This window comes from Danio aesculapii, chromosome 17 (genome assembly GCF_903798145.1).
Source record: "Danio aesculapii chromosome 17, fDanAes4.1, whole genome shotgun sequence".
Taxonomy (NCBI): domain Eukaryota; kingdom Metazoa; phylum Chordata; class Actinopteri; order Cypriniformes; family Danionidae; genus Danio; species Danio aesculapii.
The window spans coordinates 26342859-26362114 of record NC_079451.1 but is presented as its reverse complement, the minus strand read 5'-3'; the positions used below and the strand labels follow the sequence as shown (position 1 = coordinate 26362114).

The following is a 19256-nucleotide window of genomic DNA, read 5'->3' as shown; positions in this document are numbered from 1 at the left end:
TTTTTTTCAATATACCAAAAAAAAAACTAATTAATTTTTATTTTACTACAACCTTTTTAAATATTTGTTTATTAAACGTGTGTGCACAGTAAATTCTGAGATTGTTACAGCGTGGCATGAAACGATCTGAACTGAAAGCAAATTTCAAAGCCACAGATGATGCAATTAAAATACATTGGATTACAACTTTTCACAATACTTTAATTTACAAAGCAGCTTTTTAACTCACTGCCTTGGGCAAACATTTAAATAGAAAACATACATATATAGCATACTATTTGCATGAGCAAATGTAAACCACCCGAAGGTTTTCATGCTGTTAGATAGGTGCTAGCAGAGGCAGTTCATGCTGTAATGTTTTTAGTAGATAAGGCTCTTTCATTAACCCCATATTACCCAATGGAAATACAGCAGTCAGTGGCTTGACCCCATATCTCTGTGATTCATGAGCACATATGAGAGAAATTGAGTCATGGAGAGGTGAAGGACAAATCGTCTGCGCTATCATGACTTGAAATGTTTTTCTATTTAAGTGAAGAGTTCTTCATATATTTATAATATTTACAGAAGGCAAACTGCACACACACACACACACACACACACACACACACATATATATATATATATATATATATATATATATATATATATATATATATATATATATATATATATATATATATATATATATATAGAAGTCAGAATTTTTATTCTGTCTTTTTTTTAAATATTTCCTAAATGATGTTTAACAGAGCAAGAAAATATTCACAGTATGTCTGATAATTTTTTTTCTTCTGGAGAAAGTCTTATTTCTTTATTTTATTTCGGCTAGAATAAAAGTTAATAGTTTTTATTAAAAAAAAAAAACATTTAAAGGTCAAAATTATTAGCCCCTTTAATTTTTTTTTTCAATAGTCAACAGAACAAACCATCGTCATACACTAACTTGCCTAATTACTCTAACATGCCTAGTTAACCTAATTAACCTAGTTAAGCCTTTAAATGTCACTTTAAGCTGTATAGAAGTGTCTTGAAAAATATCTAGTCAAATATTATTTACTGTCATCATGGCAACAATAAAATAAATCAGTTATTAGAAATGAGTTATTAAAACTATTATGTTTAGAAATGTGTTAAAAAAAATCTTCTATCCGTTAAACAGAAATTAGGGGAAAAAATAAATGGGGGGCTAATAATTCTGACTTCAACTGTATGTGTGTGTGTGTTTTTATTTCAAAACTTCCCAAAACTAGACAATGATGGAGTAAAAAAATAACACTGTTGGTAAAAAAAACAAAGTCAACAATAATAAAGCAAATAATATAAAAAAAGATTTTAATTTAATATTTGGGCATATGGTTTTCTATTTGTTTTATATTTCACTACAGCTATTAATAGTGATTTGATATCATTCATCTCATCTCATTTCTGAATTATTATGACATCTGGATTTTCAGAAATGTTAAAAAAATTTTGTGTGAGTTTTTTGCCAGCTTTGTTTATGCAAACTCAAAGAGAGCACGAAAGAATCAAATGTATGTGTGTGTGTTTGTGTGCGCACATTTACACTGTTGTCTCATTGTATTCATTTGGCTGAAAAGCGCTATATGATGTGTTCAAATGTTTGGTTCCAGTGACAGTGTGATTTTAATTGTTTGATGCTCTTTTCACACTGTTTAGGCAGGTTGTGAAATGTACCATTCACAGTTTTTGCTGTCATTTGAGGCATATCTAGACCTCCAGATTGTTTAAACACTAAAATAATAAATCAAATCATCTGGCACATGCCTGTGAACACAGTGGCAATTTAACGAGCGCATTCTGAACATCAGGCATCAATAATTCTTAGCATACACCATAGGCATATTAATTAGCTAAATTTGCAGTGTTCCACATTGTTATTAAATCAGTGTTTGTTGTTGTTTTGTTTTAATGTAAAGTGCATTTCGAGGAATATGTGATTATACATTTTCTTACTTTTCTTTTTGATTCAGAACATTTCAAGACCTTTCCAAGCAGTCGGAGATAAACTACGGAACGGTGAGAGAGTCGGCTGTGTTCGAGTACTTCAGGGTGAAGGGCACGAACCCCCTGGAGCAAGACAGCACATTCGCAGAGCTGTGGAGAACTATCAATAAAAATCAGGGGCAGGACAACTCTGTGACCTCTCCTGCTGAAGGCATCCGCAAGGTATCACACAAACTCGTCCTGCTAACACGTCTCATCAGGTGGAAAATGGCTTTTCCAAGGGTTAAAGATGCCCTAAAACGTGTCATAGAATTTATAATGCATGCAAAAAGTTTTAAAAAATATATAAGGAATAAATGACATGAAAAACATCTTTAAACTTGATCATTTTTTACCTATAGAATATACACTATACTAGCTGTTTAGAATTGTAATAATATGCACTGTTTTGGTTGAATTCAGCCTTAATCAGCACTTCTTTCAAAAACATTCAAATATATTGAAGTCTGGAAAGGTATGAATTGTAGACTACAAGGGTATTATATTTAATTTGCACCTGAATATAAGACGCTGTGTCGAAATTGAGTGTTTACAGAGAGAGAGAACAAAAGCGCTGATTGTCATATTGTCATTTCCTGGAGAAATAATATATAATAGGTTACCTGAAGCCCTTAACAAAAGAGACATGTACAAACATAATAAAATATGTCTATAATGTTTTACCATAGCAGGAAGGAATAAGTGCTTCTTATATTAGATTGTAGACTATGCTTAGTAATAGATTAAAATAAATTATTCCAAAGGTTATGTGAACATACAGTTGAAGTCAGAACTATTAGCCCCTCTGAATTATTAGCCCCCCTGTTTATTTTTTTCCCCAATTTCTGTTTAATGGAGAGAAACATAATAGTAATAAAACTAATTTCTAACAACTGATTTATTTTATCTTTGCCACGATGACAATAAATAATATTTGACTAGATATTTTTCAAGACACTTCTATACAGCTTAAAGTGACATTTAAAGGCTTAACTAGGTTAATTAGGTTAACTAGGCAGGTTAGAGTAATTAGGCAAATTATTGTATAACAATGATTTGTTCTGTAGACTATCGAAAAAAAATTGCCTAAAGGGGCTAATAATTTTGACCGTAAAATGGTTTTTAAAAAATTAAAAACTGATTTTATTTTAGTTGAAATAAAACAAATAAGACTTTCTCCAGAAGAAAAACATATTATCAGACTTACTGTGAAAATTTCCTTGCTCTGTTAAACATAATTTGGGAAATATTTAAAAAAGGAAAAAAAAATCAAAGGTGGGCTAATAATTCTGACTGCAACTGTATATATACATGGGTTCTTGTACTTTTTCATGTTAATTTTTCAACCTTTTTCAAAAAAGCATTTAATATATATAATACAATAACTTGTTCAAATAAGCATGTTGAACAATAAAGACCTATCAGCAAATTCTTTTGAATTACACTGGGTTAATCCATTCAACTGACCCACTAAACAAAACCATATACTGTATGTTCAGTTATAGCATATTATGTTCTCATAGTATTGCACAACACTTGAAACAGATGATTAGATGAGACTTTATTATACTGTAAAGACTTAAAGGGGACCTATTATGCAAAAATCACTTTTATAAAAGGTTTAAACACAGTTGTGTGGCAACAGTCTGTGAATATAACCTGCTTTTAATTGTAAAAATCTGTTACCTACTTATCTACTAAACTATTTAATTTTTCATAATCACACTTGATAAAAACACTTTGATCTGCAGAAACACTTTGATTGACATTCTCCCTTTGTACATGTCATCAGAGAGGGAAAGTTCTATCCAGTAGTTATGATCTCTCCCTCATTAGCATAGGACATTAGTCTTATTTTTGAATCTGCCACTATGCTGACACACAGGCATATGCAGGAATGTGTTCAAATTTAAAGCAACAGTCGCCAAAAAATCATAACTAATAACCAAGCCTAAAAGGGGCAGTTTAAAAGAATTATAAAACATTGTGTAAGGGGTATTTTTGAGCTGAAACTTCACATACACATTCTAGGGACATCAGAGACTTATTTTACTTTATACAACTTTATATTAAACTTTATATTTTATTTATACAACTTTACAACAAGTGATATAATAGGTCCCCAATTTCTATCTGCTGTTTGGTGTCATGGTGGCGCAGTGGGTAGCATGATCCCCTCACAGCATGAAGGTCGCTGGTTCAAGCCATGGCTAGGTCAGTTGTTATTTCTGTGCGGAGTTTGCATGTTCTCCCCGTGTTCGCGTGGATTTCTTCTGGGTGATCTGGTTTCCCACACAAGTCTAAAGACATGTGCTATAGGTATGGATGTTTCCCAGTGTTGGGTTGCAGCTGGAAGGGCAGGCGCTGCGTAAAAATATGCTGGATAATTTGGCTGTTCATTCCGCTGTAGCGACCCTAGATTAATAAAATGGATTGAGCTGAAAAGAAAATGAATGAATGAATGTTTGGTGTCTGCTAAGAGCTGTCATTTGTGCTGAATTTCTGCTGTATACTGCTTATGTTGAGAGCTGTCCATGGTACTGAATTTCTGATGGGTAGTGAGAACTATCCTTGGTGCTAATGTCAAATGCAAAATTTGCAATACCATTTATCCGCACATGTGCCCGATGCTGGTTGGCTGTCTCAAACTCTCATAGAAAACAGAAATAGTCTTAGTAAAATGCAGCCTGTTTGGATTTTGAACAGGGCTGTTTTGGCATCTTTCACTATTAACAAAAGAAAAGGAAATGTAGCATGGAAGTCTGACAGAAAACATGAGAAAATGCAAAAGAGATAAATACTGAGATAAATATTCATGGCTCAGACAATGTAATATCTTTCCATATTGTGTGAGTCATAAAAATTACAATTCATATGCTGCTGAATGCATTCATATGTTTATGCATGTTTGGTAGAACTTTCAAAGTCACTTTGTATATAAACTGTTGCTGCTGATGCCAAGAGAATCTTTAAAAAACTCGATATCCACATCAAAACCTTTGATAAAACTTCAAAAATTGCAGCTATTAAATTTCACAGCTCGTCTTATTGTCACAGAGTGTGCGCATATCCACTGGCATGCTTTTCACAAGAGACATCAACACAACCATGAATCTCTTTATGAGAGTTTTCAGCCTGGTTACATAACTGGCTATTAAGCTAACAATTCAGCAGTCAGAGAATTGATTTCTTAAGCAGAATAATGAAAAGAGATAAGACACAGAGAAATAGAGGCCTGTATGGCTGCACCCACGCACGTTGGATGGTGTTAAATAATGCCATTGTCAGGCCATCCATGCTGTGAAGTGTTTAACTGCCAGTAATTGTCCAACAGATATGCAAGTGTTTCTTCAACTGTGGCTACTTTTGTCCACGTGGAAGAGAAAATAAATTCTCCCACAGCACACATTTCACACCTTGTTGTAATTTTTTATGTAATTGTTTTATTATTGTGAATATTTTATGAGAATGAGAGCGCAACTAAAGGACAGTTTAACACAATTTCCAGTTGTTTTAAAGTGAATAAATAAATGTGTTATTATACACTGTAAAACATTTTAAGTCAGTACAACAACAAAAAACATAATCCTACATTATTTCCTTTCGCTTTTTCTTGTTCACTCTACTTTTGAAAACATCAGCTGCAATGACCTACAATTATTTGTCAGTAATAAAAAATTTAGTTGGGTTACCATTAGATTATTCGTTTTCTGGAGAGGTGAACTACTCTGTAACAAAACTTTTTAAGTTGTGCCAAGTGAACATTTTTTGTCTGCAGAATTGGAATGCCTGAAGTTGAGTGAACAAACAAAACATAATCCTTATTTCCTTTCGCTTTTTCTCATCTACTTAACATTTATTTCACCTTTATTGATAGGACAGTAGACAGTATAGACAGGAAAGTGTTGGGAGAGGAGAGATGGGAAGAATCAGCATAGGACCTTAAGGTGGGAATCTGTCATGTGTCGACGCGCTAACCACTATGTGTACTCAACTTTTGAAAACATCATTGAAAAACCAGGAAGGCATGCTTCACATGTGAAGCATTACAAAGCATTTTTCCCTGTTTGTCCTGCCATGTATTGATCCTTGTCTTGTTTACCGTTATTGTTGTTTTGCCTCCTGTCCAGTTTCTAATTCTGTCTAATAAAAAAATTGTTAACATTTGTCTCTGTTTTAGTTAGTTTTTTCAATTGAACTATGTTTTTTTTTTTTTGTTCTGATAATGTATTATTTTTTGGTACCAATTTCCAAAAGAGTTTTTTTGGAAAACGTCAGCACCAATGGTGTAGGGGTTTGTGTGTCGACACATGGCACTCTGGTGTTCAGGGTAACCCGAGTTCGATTCCCACCTTGAGGTCCTATGCCGATCCTTCCTCTCTCTCCTCTCCCCACGCTTTCCTGTCTATACGCTCTACTGTCCTATCAATTAAAGGTGAAAAAAATGTTGAGTACACAAGAAAAAATGATTTTTTTGTTCACTCAACTTCAGGCATTCCTGTTCTGCAGACAAAAATAAAAAGTTTTGTTATAGAGTAGTTCACCTTTCCAGAAAACTAATAATCTTATGTTAACCCAACTAAATGTTTTTTGTATTACTGTACTGACAAATAATTGTAGGTCAGTGCAGCTCATGATTTCAAAAGTTGAGTGAACAAGAGAAAGCGAAAGGAAATAATGTTGGATTAGGTTTTTTTTTTTACTGACTTTTTTACAGTGCATTAACTGAATTCATATAAATGAACCTGTTCAAACATGTCAGTACCCTTGAATCTGAACACTGTGATCCATTACTTAAAAAGGATTTTTTTATGCCTTTAGCAAAAATGAATGATTGGGGATGGAACAATCAAAAGGAGTTTGAATGTGACCTTCATAATAATTAAAATATATCATTTTATTTAATTTTAAAAATGGTGCCTAAAAGTGCCTGTCAAAACAATGGAATACCTAGTTTCCTTCATCCTGTTTTATTAGAGGTTATTCATTGTGTAACTGATCACTTTCTATATTGACTGATTTGAAATCAGTGCTTGAATTGGTTGAGAGCACACAAATCCTACTAATAGATGTACACTTTAAAGACAAGCTGTAAATATCATTTCAGCCTGTGGCAGGTTTTTGTTGTGCTTTACAAAGAGGTAGGGAAAATTTCATGTTTATATGGAAGAGCTAGGGGACGAGAGCTTTTTGTCATTTCTTCTTTGACATCCATTTTTCCTGCCTTTGTACTTGTCATATGAAAGTTTGTCATAACCGTGTGGCTGCGATAGAGCCTGACTTTAAAAGAGACGGAGAGGAAAGAGGACGCTTGTGCTGCTTTATTTAGTATGATGGGGAAAGCCATTTTCCCAAGAGAGAGAGAGAATGAAATGTCCTGACAAAGAAGCGTGGGAGGCTAGAAACAAGTTCAAAGCCATCTCATGACTTTCACTGAAATATAAACATCTTTCATTTTGAATGATGTCTGTGACCTGTCTGACAAGAGCTGAATGACTGAAAGGAGAAGCTCTCCGTCTCGGCATAACCTGGAGATATGTTTACGTTACTGTTATCAAAAACACAAAACCCCGCCGCGATGTTCTGTCACGAATCGGCAAATTAAACATCATGCCGTACCATGTGTGTGTTTTCCCCCAGGTGAAGCGGGATCCATTTGCTTTCCTGTGGGACATGGCGGTGTTAGAGTACGCAGCTCTGACAGACGATGATTGTACGCTGGTGGTCACCGGAAACGGCATGAGCAGTAAAGGATATGGCCTGGCTCTGCAGCATGGCAGCCCCTACAGAGACCTCTTCTCACAGAAGTGAGCACTTCCCTTCATAGCGATCACGGAGAATGTTACAAGTCGTTAAAGCAGCTGAAGGATAGACACCACCATTTCAATCATTTCAAGTCAATATCAAGCTCCATAGCTTCGTAAACATCACACTGCATGACTGTGATGGATTGCTTCCCTTTTCCTTTCATCATCTGTCCTTTCTCTCATTTACATTACATTTATTTCCTTGGCAGACGCAGTCTTGCCGGAGAACCCATGAATCGTGTTGAATCACCAGTGTCTGCTTCTCAGCGCATTTATCTTCATTCCTACCCATCCTTTCTTCTCTCCGCTGCTTTAAAGCACCTCACCCTGCAGCCCTTCATTTGTTTGACTATAATTTGCATTCATATTTTCAGCTCGTACTGATGCTCTGCTCCACTCACATACTAATTAGCTTTAGGGAGGTAAGCTCACCGGCAATTAATAATGCACATATCAGGCGCATCAGGGCCTTGAAATGCATTTTCATGAAGAATCCTCTGCAATCACCTGCCAGACTGATAGGGGGAATTAGAATCAAACACATTTTAAATTAATACCCAGGACAACTGCTGTCGGACAGACTTTATTTTTTCAACCTTTGACATTTTCTTTGCTAGCACTAGTTACTGACCTTTTCCTCTGGATTCTTTACAAATACATCTGCATTTCTGAACGTCTCCTGCATTGAAATGCTTAAATAAGAATAAAACGAGTCAATGGATAAAGAGAAAGCTAATTAAAATTGAGATCCTGCAGAAGAGCAAATGTTCATTGCCACTGCTTAAGTTTTTTTTCAGCGCTTTGCAAAGTTTGTTCACACTATTTGAGAACCTTGTATCTCTGCCTTTTAATTAAAGAGATAATTGCTTAGGGTTTTTTTTTTTATTATTGAGTGCAGTATTAAATTTTGATCATTTGTTCCTCTGTCATGTTCCTTGACCACTAAATGTAATATTTGCCACATTATCTCCTTTTTGTCTGTGTCACCTTGCTAATCATTTTGGAAAAAGCTCAATTATTCTTTAGCTTTAAAAAAATTAGATACCTAATATTAATTATACCTAATACCTAGGACCAGACAGAATCTGCTGACATTTTTTTGCTATTTCTGCAGAAAATTTTGTAAAAATCTTCAGATTTTTGAGGAAATATTTTGGTAGTATCGTACATAAAAACTTAATATATGAAATAAAAATAATATATTTTTACTTATATTTAATGTTTAGAATGCAAATCCATCTAGATCTACTTATTTACCTACTAAAATTGTAAATAAATCAACTGAACATTATCATATTAGCCAATATTATTACTGAAATTATTTAAAAAACTGAATCAATGTAAATTGACACACATTTACACAAGTAAATAAATTAACTCAATGATGGGCTAAAAATCTGCAGAAATCGCAGATTCCGTGTCGGCCTACAATACCTAATGTTGGAATGTTAGCTAATTCCATGCGTGTTTAATGAGAAGTCAGGAGAGGGTTTTCAATGCCAAAAATATTAGTAATTAATTTAAAACAAATTAATAATTTGATATACAGAGCTCCGGGTCACAGCTGTCCCTCAATGTTATGTTCAGGCAATCTGCAACAACAACTCTCTCCCTCGACCCACATTTATACACAGAAGTAATCAACTTGTGTTCCAGGAATTGGCCGGGTGCAGTCCATTATTTATCAAACATTCTGTATTTATCTGGCCTTTGCACCACAGAGCCTGGCCCTTTTGACCTGCATACATACATGAACATGACACATTTATTATACATGACACATTTATTTAATAGAACGTAAAAGTGAACCAAAATAATAAAAAATAAAAACCTTTTTTCTCCTAACACTGGAAAAAGCATATGTTGGAAAACATATCATGGTCATGAATCTAGTCTCTGTCTGACTCTGTGCAGAACCTCTAAAAGGAGTAAAATCTACCCCAGCACATCTTAAGATTTTCAGTAGGGTTCAGATCTGTTGCTGGGCAATTGATGATTCAAAATAAAGCCTTCTTTCACAGGATGGATCTTGACATTGTCATCCTGGAATATGACAGTATAGGGGATACATCTCCTCGCATTTACAAAATACAATACTGCACACTACAGTGTATATTAGTTCTCTTTTTTTTTGTTGCCATAAATAAAGTATAGCAAGCCACAAGCATCGTAATCACTGAAATAAATCTCCAATGAAAGATGCTTGATAGTACATTCAAACAGCCAGGATGTACTAGAAGCAAAAACTGATAAATCTATGCCACTGTTCTCATAACAAGCTATTTTCTCTCCATTTCAGGATCCTTGACCTGCAGGAGAAAGGAGATCTTGACATTTTAAAGCAGAAGTGGTGGCCGAGGAAAGGTCGTTGCGACCTCGACAAGCATGCAGAGCCCCAGACGGAGGGTCGTGCCCTGAGACTGCACAGCTTCGCTGGGGTCTTCTGCATTCTCGCAGCAGGGCTGCTGCTCGCCTGCCTGGTGGCTGCTCTGGAGTCTTGGTGGAATGGGCCACGCTGCCAGCGGGCACAGCCCAAAGAGGTGACCCCACAGGCGGCCAAACTACGGCCAACCCCTGCCCACCGCGCCCAGGACTGTACAACCACTGCCACACTCTACTTTATGGATCCAGACGCCACTGACGCAAGCCCCGATTTAGTCGAGCTCCAGTACACCCAGCTATAGGTGTGACCATCAAATACTTACTGCCTCCCATTTGCTGAAGTGTTGCCAAAGAGAAGGCAAGAGGGAAGGGTGAAGGGAATCACTCAAGAAAAGCACCTAAGAAAACAATTATAAGATTACTTGAAGGACTAGTTCACCAAAAAATGAAAACTGTCATCATTTACTCACCCCCGTGTCGTTCCAATCCCCTATCACTGACTTTCCTTAGTAGAACACAGAAAGATCATTTGGAGAATGCTTAAAGCCAGCATGAAATGTAAATTCAGCTCATCTATTTCTAAATGCATGTTATTATCTCATTTATTCATGCATTTGTTTTGTTCTTTTACACATCTTTAATTAAAACTCACCTAAAAGTGTCATTTTGCATTTAATTTACTCCCTCTCAGGCCATTCAAAGCATTTTTCAGTAGAACATTAATGAAGATTGAAGAGTTGAAACAATGTTCCTTGGTGAATTACCATCACTATCAGAATTAAAATAAAAATCTGTGCCTTATGAATTAACTGAGGTCTTATAATGTTAAATGGTCAGTCTGTGAAAGAAACCTAAAATTATTTACAACATTATAACATGTTATCCACAGCCTTGGCTAAATAGGTTTATTCTGATTCTTTTCAGTGAATTGGTTTTTTTTCTGACAGTTTGTTTTGGGTTTAGATATTAAAAGAACTGCACATTTAATACGTTCTAATCATGCAGTGATGTAATTTCTACAATTATATAACGTAAGCACCAATAATGATAGAAAACATAGATATATAAAATATATGAACAAGACCGTCAAGTCTTCATCAACTTACCTTTTTATATAAACCATGAGAAACCATAAAAACTTTAAATTGGCCCCTTCATTAGAGTACCCAGTTCACACATGCACTTCCCACCAGCTCATCCGTTCTTTGGTCCAAGTCAGAACTCTCTCCCTTGTTCAGTCTCTGTTGGAGTAATTGGAGAGCTGAAGGTATTAACAATCTCTCTATCATATATGCAAATATATTGGCTCGTGTATAGTAGAAGTCAGACATGTCCAAAAGTAAGTTTTGATTAAGTAACTTATAGATCTGTGCTGGTTTGAAATACAGTCTCAGAGAGTTCAATCCGATTTGGTCAACTGGTTCAGTCGGTTCTCTAAAAGTGCAATTTTTAAAGAATGATTTGTTCTCTGGAGGTCACTCCATTTGCCTGAAGCTGTGGATCACAGGTAATAATGTTGTAAACAATGTTCAATTTCTGACACAGACTGATCACTTCATAAGACCTCAGTGTATCATCAGGAACCATGGTGACCATGGAATTATATGAATCACCAAAAACCACATTTTAAGCTAAGACTAGCTATTTTCCTCATCTTGGATGGCCTGAGGGTGAGTAAATTAACAGCAAATTGTAATTTTAGGCTGATGAATGCCAGACGTCTCCAATTATTTAGTCGGCTTAAATGCCATCCCTGCATGCTTGCTTGCATTTATCTGCTTTTCGGCGTAACATCTTAAAATCCAATCAGTAATTAATTGATAGAACCTACTATTTTTTTTCTATAATACGTTAATCTTTGAAACCATCCTACCCCTTCTGTCGCTTTTCTGTGTAATTATTCAAATCAAAGGTATCCAAACCTTTTAAGCTCCAGACAGGACATATTATTCCATCTAGTTGAACCACCGATGAAACTTGGTCACGTGATGTGAAAAACAATTAGAACTGACATAAGCTTTATTTCATGTCATTGTATTTTGAATTAATTTCATATTGATTTCATGTCTTTTTTGGAGCTTAAATGTTTTGCAGCCATTGATTTTATAATCTACACAAAGAGCTAAAGCATTCATATAAATATCTTCTTTTGTGTTCCACAAAATAAGGAGTTTGGAACTACAGAAAATAGTTACGTACTTTTCTGCTTTGGATGCATTACCTATTTAACTGGACATGACAGCTTTTGTAATCAAACTCATTAACTCCATGTTCTGGCCAACGACATGTATAGTTCCTTTCGTTGAATAGTTGTTTCCAAGTAACTTTCAGCATACAAACATCCCCAATTTGCAATTTCTGTCAATCCTACTTTCTCCGCTCGTTATAGGCTTTAGGCAAAGGATATACCTGGATCCCTAAACTAAAGTGTGTGCAATGAGAAAGCCAGTGACTTATTGACTCATGTTGAAGTGTTCTGCAGTTACTCTTCCGTCCTTGTCTCCTCTCCTTCTCTCTTTTCACTTTGGTGATAGCTTGAGCCAAAGCAAGCCCGTTGGTGAGAGCAACAGCTCATAAACCACATATTATTACAGTTCAGGAACGTTGATAGTCGATAATGTAAGATTAAATTTTATAGACACTCTTGAATAATAATGATCAGACATCATTTTTATGACCACCATTAGTCAACTGCTTGAACTGTGACTGGATTTGAATTATCAGCACACAGATGAAGAACTTTTACTAGATTTCAGGCTATATTGCTTTCACCAACTCTTGCTCTTGCTTAAGGGTGTTCAGTCTGCGTATGCCTGTATAGTCTGAGTGTTTGTTTATTTATGTATTGTTTTTGGTTATGCACTTTATGAAGGGAGCGATCTGAGCTCTGGCAAGCAATAAGAACAACACAATAACCAACTTTGCACATTTTACGTTTTATATCCCCTCTCTGTGTCTTCTTATTGCAATTATATGCCAATGTCCAGGCAGTCACCGGTTCTTTATGGTCTCATGCAGGACACTAAGGGCTGCGCTCTGGAGATGGCGTCTGGGTCATTGGCATATAATGAAATCGCACCTGCTGCAGGATGCGCACGGGACGTTTGGCCAGAGAGAGAAAGAGACTGGGAAGACACGCAGGCTTTTTACACAGGTCAGCCGAGACCTGAGCAGGGATACCTGTCAGTGGGGTGAACGGTGCTTGACAAAATAGAGTCATTTAGAGGAGGAGCAAGTGTCCTCCTGGAGGGGGTTAGGACACTAAATCAATCAGATTGCACTTGTGGATGTGGGTGGTAAGGTAATTATGACTCCCTCATGCATAGAGAACTAACTGACGGCACACACGCAGAGTCAGAGAGATTAATTCGTCCATATTGTGTGGATTAATACAAACTTTCTCTTTAGCAAGCTAAAAAAGGGGAAGATTTTACTCATGGAATCTCTTTGCCAAAGCAGCACTAACAGGAATCCCACTGTGTGTCTCTCCATTTCGCTCCACGCGCTCATCAAATTCATCATCTGTTTGTCATCCATCAGATCACCCATTCAATGGCCACACATCGATAAAATCCCAAAACATTGCAATCTGGAATCCAAAAAAGGAGATTGGCCTCCAGTTGTGTTGTTTGTCACGGCTGTAAGTGCCCCAAATTGGGTGTATTTTAATGGCAAATTAATGCATTTTTAATTAGAGGCACATTCAGACTTTCTATTACAGCTGCATGAGCTCTACAGTAATTATCTCTCCATTGATCTTATGACTCAGAAACGTAGTCCCATAATGTGACACCTCTAATTACCCAAAAATGGTACAGAACTGTGAAATATACAGTTGATTCGACCATGGTACTTAAAGGAAGTTAAAGAGAGAGTTCACCCCAAAGTAGAAGGAGTTTACCCTAGGGGTGGGAACATCAATGCTGAAGTATCACTATATTGATATTCGCAAGCTAGTGCACACTAATTTGGTATTGATGCCTTATTAACCCTCTGGGATCTGAGGTGATTTTGGGGCCCCTAAGATGTTTCTACATGCCCTGACATTTGTGCTTATTTTAGCTGCTTATCACATAGTATTGGCCAACATGTATTTTTTGTATTTAGCACAAACTGTGCTATAATAATATGTGAGAAATATTGATGTACATGCTGAGGTATATCCAGCTGCAGACCTGCATACACACACACGTTTTAGGCACACACAATCTAGCACACACAATCTAGGCAGGGGCTAAACTTATATGGTTAATGACAGTCTTCTATTTATTTTTTATTATTATTTTTTTTAACTATGACTAACTCCTTAGGAGGATTATCGCCACCTACTTTCTTTCTCTAATATTGGCGATCAAGACCGCCCGTGCTACAATTGTCTTTCATTAGAGTGTGAACAGTTTAGGGTTTCCCATTTCAGTCATTATTTCATTATTATATCGTAACAATCTTTTTAACATCTGTGCTGTTTTTGAAACTCAAATAATACTTATGACTTTATTCACATATCCACATACACAAAGAAAACATGATAGACCTTCTAATTGTAGGATTAAGTGTAATAAACTAATTCAGGACCTTAATGTTGTCATAATGTTAAAATCATTTTGTAGTAAGATATAAAAAACAAACAATAATTTGTCACAACTGTTAGTAATATATATATTTTTTTTTTCTTCAATTATTAATAGTTAATTTGATAGTATGACTATATTTGTTGCAACTATAATTACCACAAATTACCAGTACTTTATAGTTTAAAAACAATATATTACTTTAATTTACTTTTGTATTTAACGTGTAAAATCATTATTTAAAAAGTTATTAGAAAATTAAGCAAATAAATACTCTTCAATTGCTGGAGTAAAATATAAATATAGTGTTATACATTTATTAAATGTAAAAAGATTTGTTTTACATATAAAGATGTATTAAAGCCTTTACATATTACCTTACTATTATTTCCTTCATTATAATGAATCCATTATATGCATTAAACCTGTCCAATTTAGATCGTTTATATATCTCTAAAAAATGTTTCAGCAAGGCCAGCAAACGACTATCTGCTATACTGACTATGTCAGATAAATAATTACTGATCATCTATGATGACTGATAGAAAACTGTTCAGTCTGTTATATTGAATGACGATCGGAAACAGTGTTCCCCGTTCGCCCGTCTCAATCGTCATATTTGTGAAATAGTGTACACTATTGTCTATTGTGTACACTATTTATTAACAATATATATATAAAAATGTCTGAGAAGACACATACATATGACTGTGAGGCGCTGACTTTTTCTTGCCTGTACATATTTGTATATAACGAGAGACAGCAAAGTGAAGTCAAAGTGTATTTTGAATATTCATGATTTTTTTGAAGTTGAGTTTAAAAGAATTAATTACCTACAATATACAGACTGTTTGAATGGCTTTGTAAATTTTGTTCTAAAATAAAAATCTGAATTCCTTGTGGATGTTTTCTAAGGCCAGCAAACGACTATCTGCTACATTGACTATGTCAGTTAAATAATGACTGATCATCTATGATGACTGATAGAAAACTGTTCAGTCTGTTATATTGAATGATGATCGGAAACAATGTTCTCCGTTCGCCCGTCTACACTATTTATTAAAAATATATATCTAAAAATGTCCGAGAAGACGTTAATAACATTAACATCCGTCATAACCATATATGGTTTGCCTAGATCTTGTGTGCTGGATTGTGTGTGCCTGAAACGTGTGTGAGCCTGCAGGTCTGCTGCTAGATATTATTGGACAAGCTTGCATTTATTTTTTAAAATATGAATTGTTAGTATGTTTTGGGGGAGAAATGTAGCTGAAATAAGGTCCAAAAAACCTGAATGGGCCTCAACAAGACTTTTAAGTAACTAGTCTTGTAGGCTAGAATACTTTAAAATTATTCTGTTCTCTCATTCAAAGAAAACATCACAATGATTTACATTTATACTTATTACATCTTGAAAATAGATCCAAATATGCAGAAAGTTGAAAACAAAACCAAAAATATGTTGTATTAACTCTTCCTAATTTACAAATCATCTCAACAAAAGATGTGAATATTTAAAACACATTTTGTTCAAGGACTCAAGAAATGATCACTATATCTTATCAAATTAAAGCAGTTTTGTATCACCGATAACCTACTGTAACTAACAAGTCATCCCAAACATTCCTTCTTCTGCAGAACACAACAGAAGCTTTTTTTAAGCATGATTTGTCCGTATAATGAAACTAAAGTAGAAATGCAGTCACACAGGATTGGAAAGTAAATGATGTCTGAATTATCATTTTGAGGTGAACCATCCCATTTAAATGGAAAGGATGCATTACTGATCCTGAGAGGAAGAACAATGATTAACATGGTAGTCCAGGATGTAGCGGTTATCAGCGATGCTTCATAGTGTGGCGTCCACCCTCCTCGTTCTCCCACAGAGGATGCATGACATGAGAATTAAATGACTATCAGAACTCTGCAGAAAAAAATGTTAGCAGTTAGCAGGCTGTTAATGTTGGCTTGATTCTTTCATTAAGTGGCACGCCACAGCATCAGTGGTGCATGACCGAAGCTATTTCACGCCAGTGCGTATCAAAGAATGAAGAAATACCCCTTTCATGACTCCTCCAAAATAAGTCTGAAACATCGAAGCGCCAAAGCTTGTGTTCCCAATTCAATTTGTAGCCCATGTTTCCCCATGCATTTGCATCATTGATTTCGTAACTTTTCGGATGTGAAGCTATTTTAGCATTCAGACCTTTTTCGCTCACTGGAGTTGATGGAAGACAAAATGGGTTTGCCTTTATTTGGATAAGATTATTCTGCGCTGTCAGTAGTACCATGTGTAATTGCTATCATTAATCAGAGCCGATATGATTGTTGAAGCCCTTGGTAAACACCTTCTGCTCTTCTCCAAGAGATCACACGCACGCACACATGCACTTCCACGTTGTTTCCATTGACATCTGTTCTTGCTTCAGTGCTCGTCCACCTTTTTTTGCTTTTCAATTTTGCTTTTCTGTTCTTCCTTCCACCCCACAAATCAATTCAAGCCCTTTCATCTTTCCTCCGCCTTAGAGCCGGTCTCAATCTGGCCGTTTCTTTGTCGTTCCCAGGACAAAGAGGTGAATCTGGAGCAGGTTCACCACCGTTTGAGTGGGCTGATGGAGGACGATCTGGCACACAAGCAGCTGCCAGGTCAGTCTCTGGAGATCTCTGCCCTGGACATGGGCAGCATGCGGCCACAGCCGAGCTCCCAGGAGGCCCTGAGAGATTTTCCCCCTGGAGGCCTGTCCGTGACCTCGTTCCTCCAGGAGGCTCCTGGGGTCGGCCGCGTGCCCGGACGGAGCCTCCCCCTCCCTCTCAGCAGTTCCACTCTGCCGCCCTCCATGCGCTGCAAACACCGGGCGCCCAACGGAGGCCTTTTCCGCCAGAGCCCCATAAAGACACCTATGCCCATCTCTTACCAGGCAGTGCCCGGGGGACCCATCCCAGAAGCCATTGATCCAAGCCATGGGACCTCGATTTGAGCCGACCGGTCTGAGCGTTCCAAAAGACTGCCAACCAGCCCGCCACAAACCCCCACCCCAACGTTCGGACCAGGTCTGGTTGCATTTATACAATTACGTACACATACAAACAGATATGAAGAGAGAATCTTTTTTTCAGTACAGATACATATGACTGTGAGGCGCTGACTTTTCCTTGCCTGTACATATTTGTATATAACGAGAGACAGCAAAGTGAAGTCAAAGTGTATTTTGAATATTCATGATTTTTTTGAAGTTGAGTTTAAAAGAAGTAATTACCTACAATACAGACTGTTTGAATGGCTTTGTAAATTTTGTTCTAAAATAAAAATCTGAATTCCTTGTGGATGTTTTCTAAGTGCCACGTTTAAAGGTTGTTGTTTTTTTTTTTTGGTTGTCATTTGAAGTAGAAGAGACGGAAGAAAACAATGATCTGTAAATCGTTTGATCTTATACTTTATTTTTCTTTGTTTAATATAAAAGAAGCTTTAAGGAGAAATAAATCAGCGGGTTTGTGGAGGCATCGCTCGTGTAGCGTTTGATCCCAGGGAACAAAGTTTTAGTAGCAGCTCTTCGTCATATACTCTGTATGGAGGCTGACGCTGTCTTAGCCTTTGACAGCCGTGTGTACAAACATCATCTGTAGACTCCAGCATACGCTATTTTCAGATAGAAGCTAATATCAGACACATTCTAAAAGGGAGATATATGTACATTATATGTACCTGAAATTCTTTTACGATGTACTTTTAAAACATGGCTGAAAGAGAGATACAGTATAAACATATCAATATTAACTTCTCTTGAGTAGAAAATTGAATTATATACAAATCTTGGTCATGAAGCCAGAATGGTAATGATCTTAACATGTTGCAGGAAAATCACAGTTGATGTTTTGAGATTCTCAAAAATAAACTCTTTTGCGCCAAATCTTTTATCCATTTAGTGTTTATTGGAATGACTATCTCTTAAAAAATCTTTAACAGTTCAGCAGTTTGGTTTAAAGAACAATGAATTGCATTAATTAATTAATAGATTTTTTTTTTATGTATACACATTTATGTTTAAAGTGATTAATCATTGTGCATTGATTAAAAAAATACACAGTCCATAGAAGATAAAATACCAAGTATTTATCTCATATTTATCTCATATTTGTATTTATTTTTTACACTTTCACTGACATAAATTTCTTTACCAGCATCAGTCCTAATGATAACTACCAAAATGCATTCATTTCAAGCGTTTTAACCCAAACAATGACAGTTTGTTTACATAATGCCCCTGTTGTTTTTTTAATGAAAAACAATAAAATCTATTGTTTTCCATATACTCACGACTAAGTAGAGAGTTTAATTTTTCTTTGGGGGGGGGGGTGATTTGGTTGAGTGGATGATCAGGAACATTCATTTTGATGCATTGTTGTTGTTTTGTGCTGTCACATACATACAGCACATACAGTGCACAGCACAAATGATTTTGAAAATGTATATTTTTAGACATTTCTCAGT

General features: G+C 36.0%; 1 protein-coding gene across 2 annotated transcripts in view; it reads left to right on the top strand.

The window, feature by feature from the left end:
• Positions 1–18642, top strand: part of grid1a (glutamate receptor, ionotropic, delta 1a) — a 435683-nt gene extending 417041 nt beyond the window's left edge. Inside the window, exons 13-17 of one of the 2 annotated variants that reach the window (XM_056477339.1) lie at positions 1995–2190; positions 7648–7814; positions 10114–10354; positions 13215–13350; positions 17332–18642. In XM_056477339.1, the coding sequence (XP_056333314.1) occupies positions 1995–2190; positions 7648–7814; positions 10114–10354; positions 13215–13350; positions 17332–17720 (1129 nt within the window). In that variant the 3' untranslated portion in view covers positions 17721–18642. The remainder of the gene's footprint in view (positions 1–1994; positions 2191–7647; positions 7815–10113; positions 10355–13214; positions 13351–17331) is intronic. The other variant, XM_056477338.1, reaches the window with a different exon arrangement.
• Positions 18643–19256: the final 614 nt, after the last annotated feature.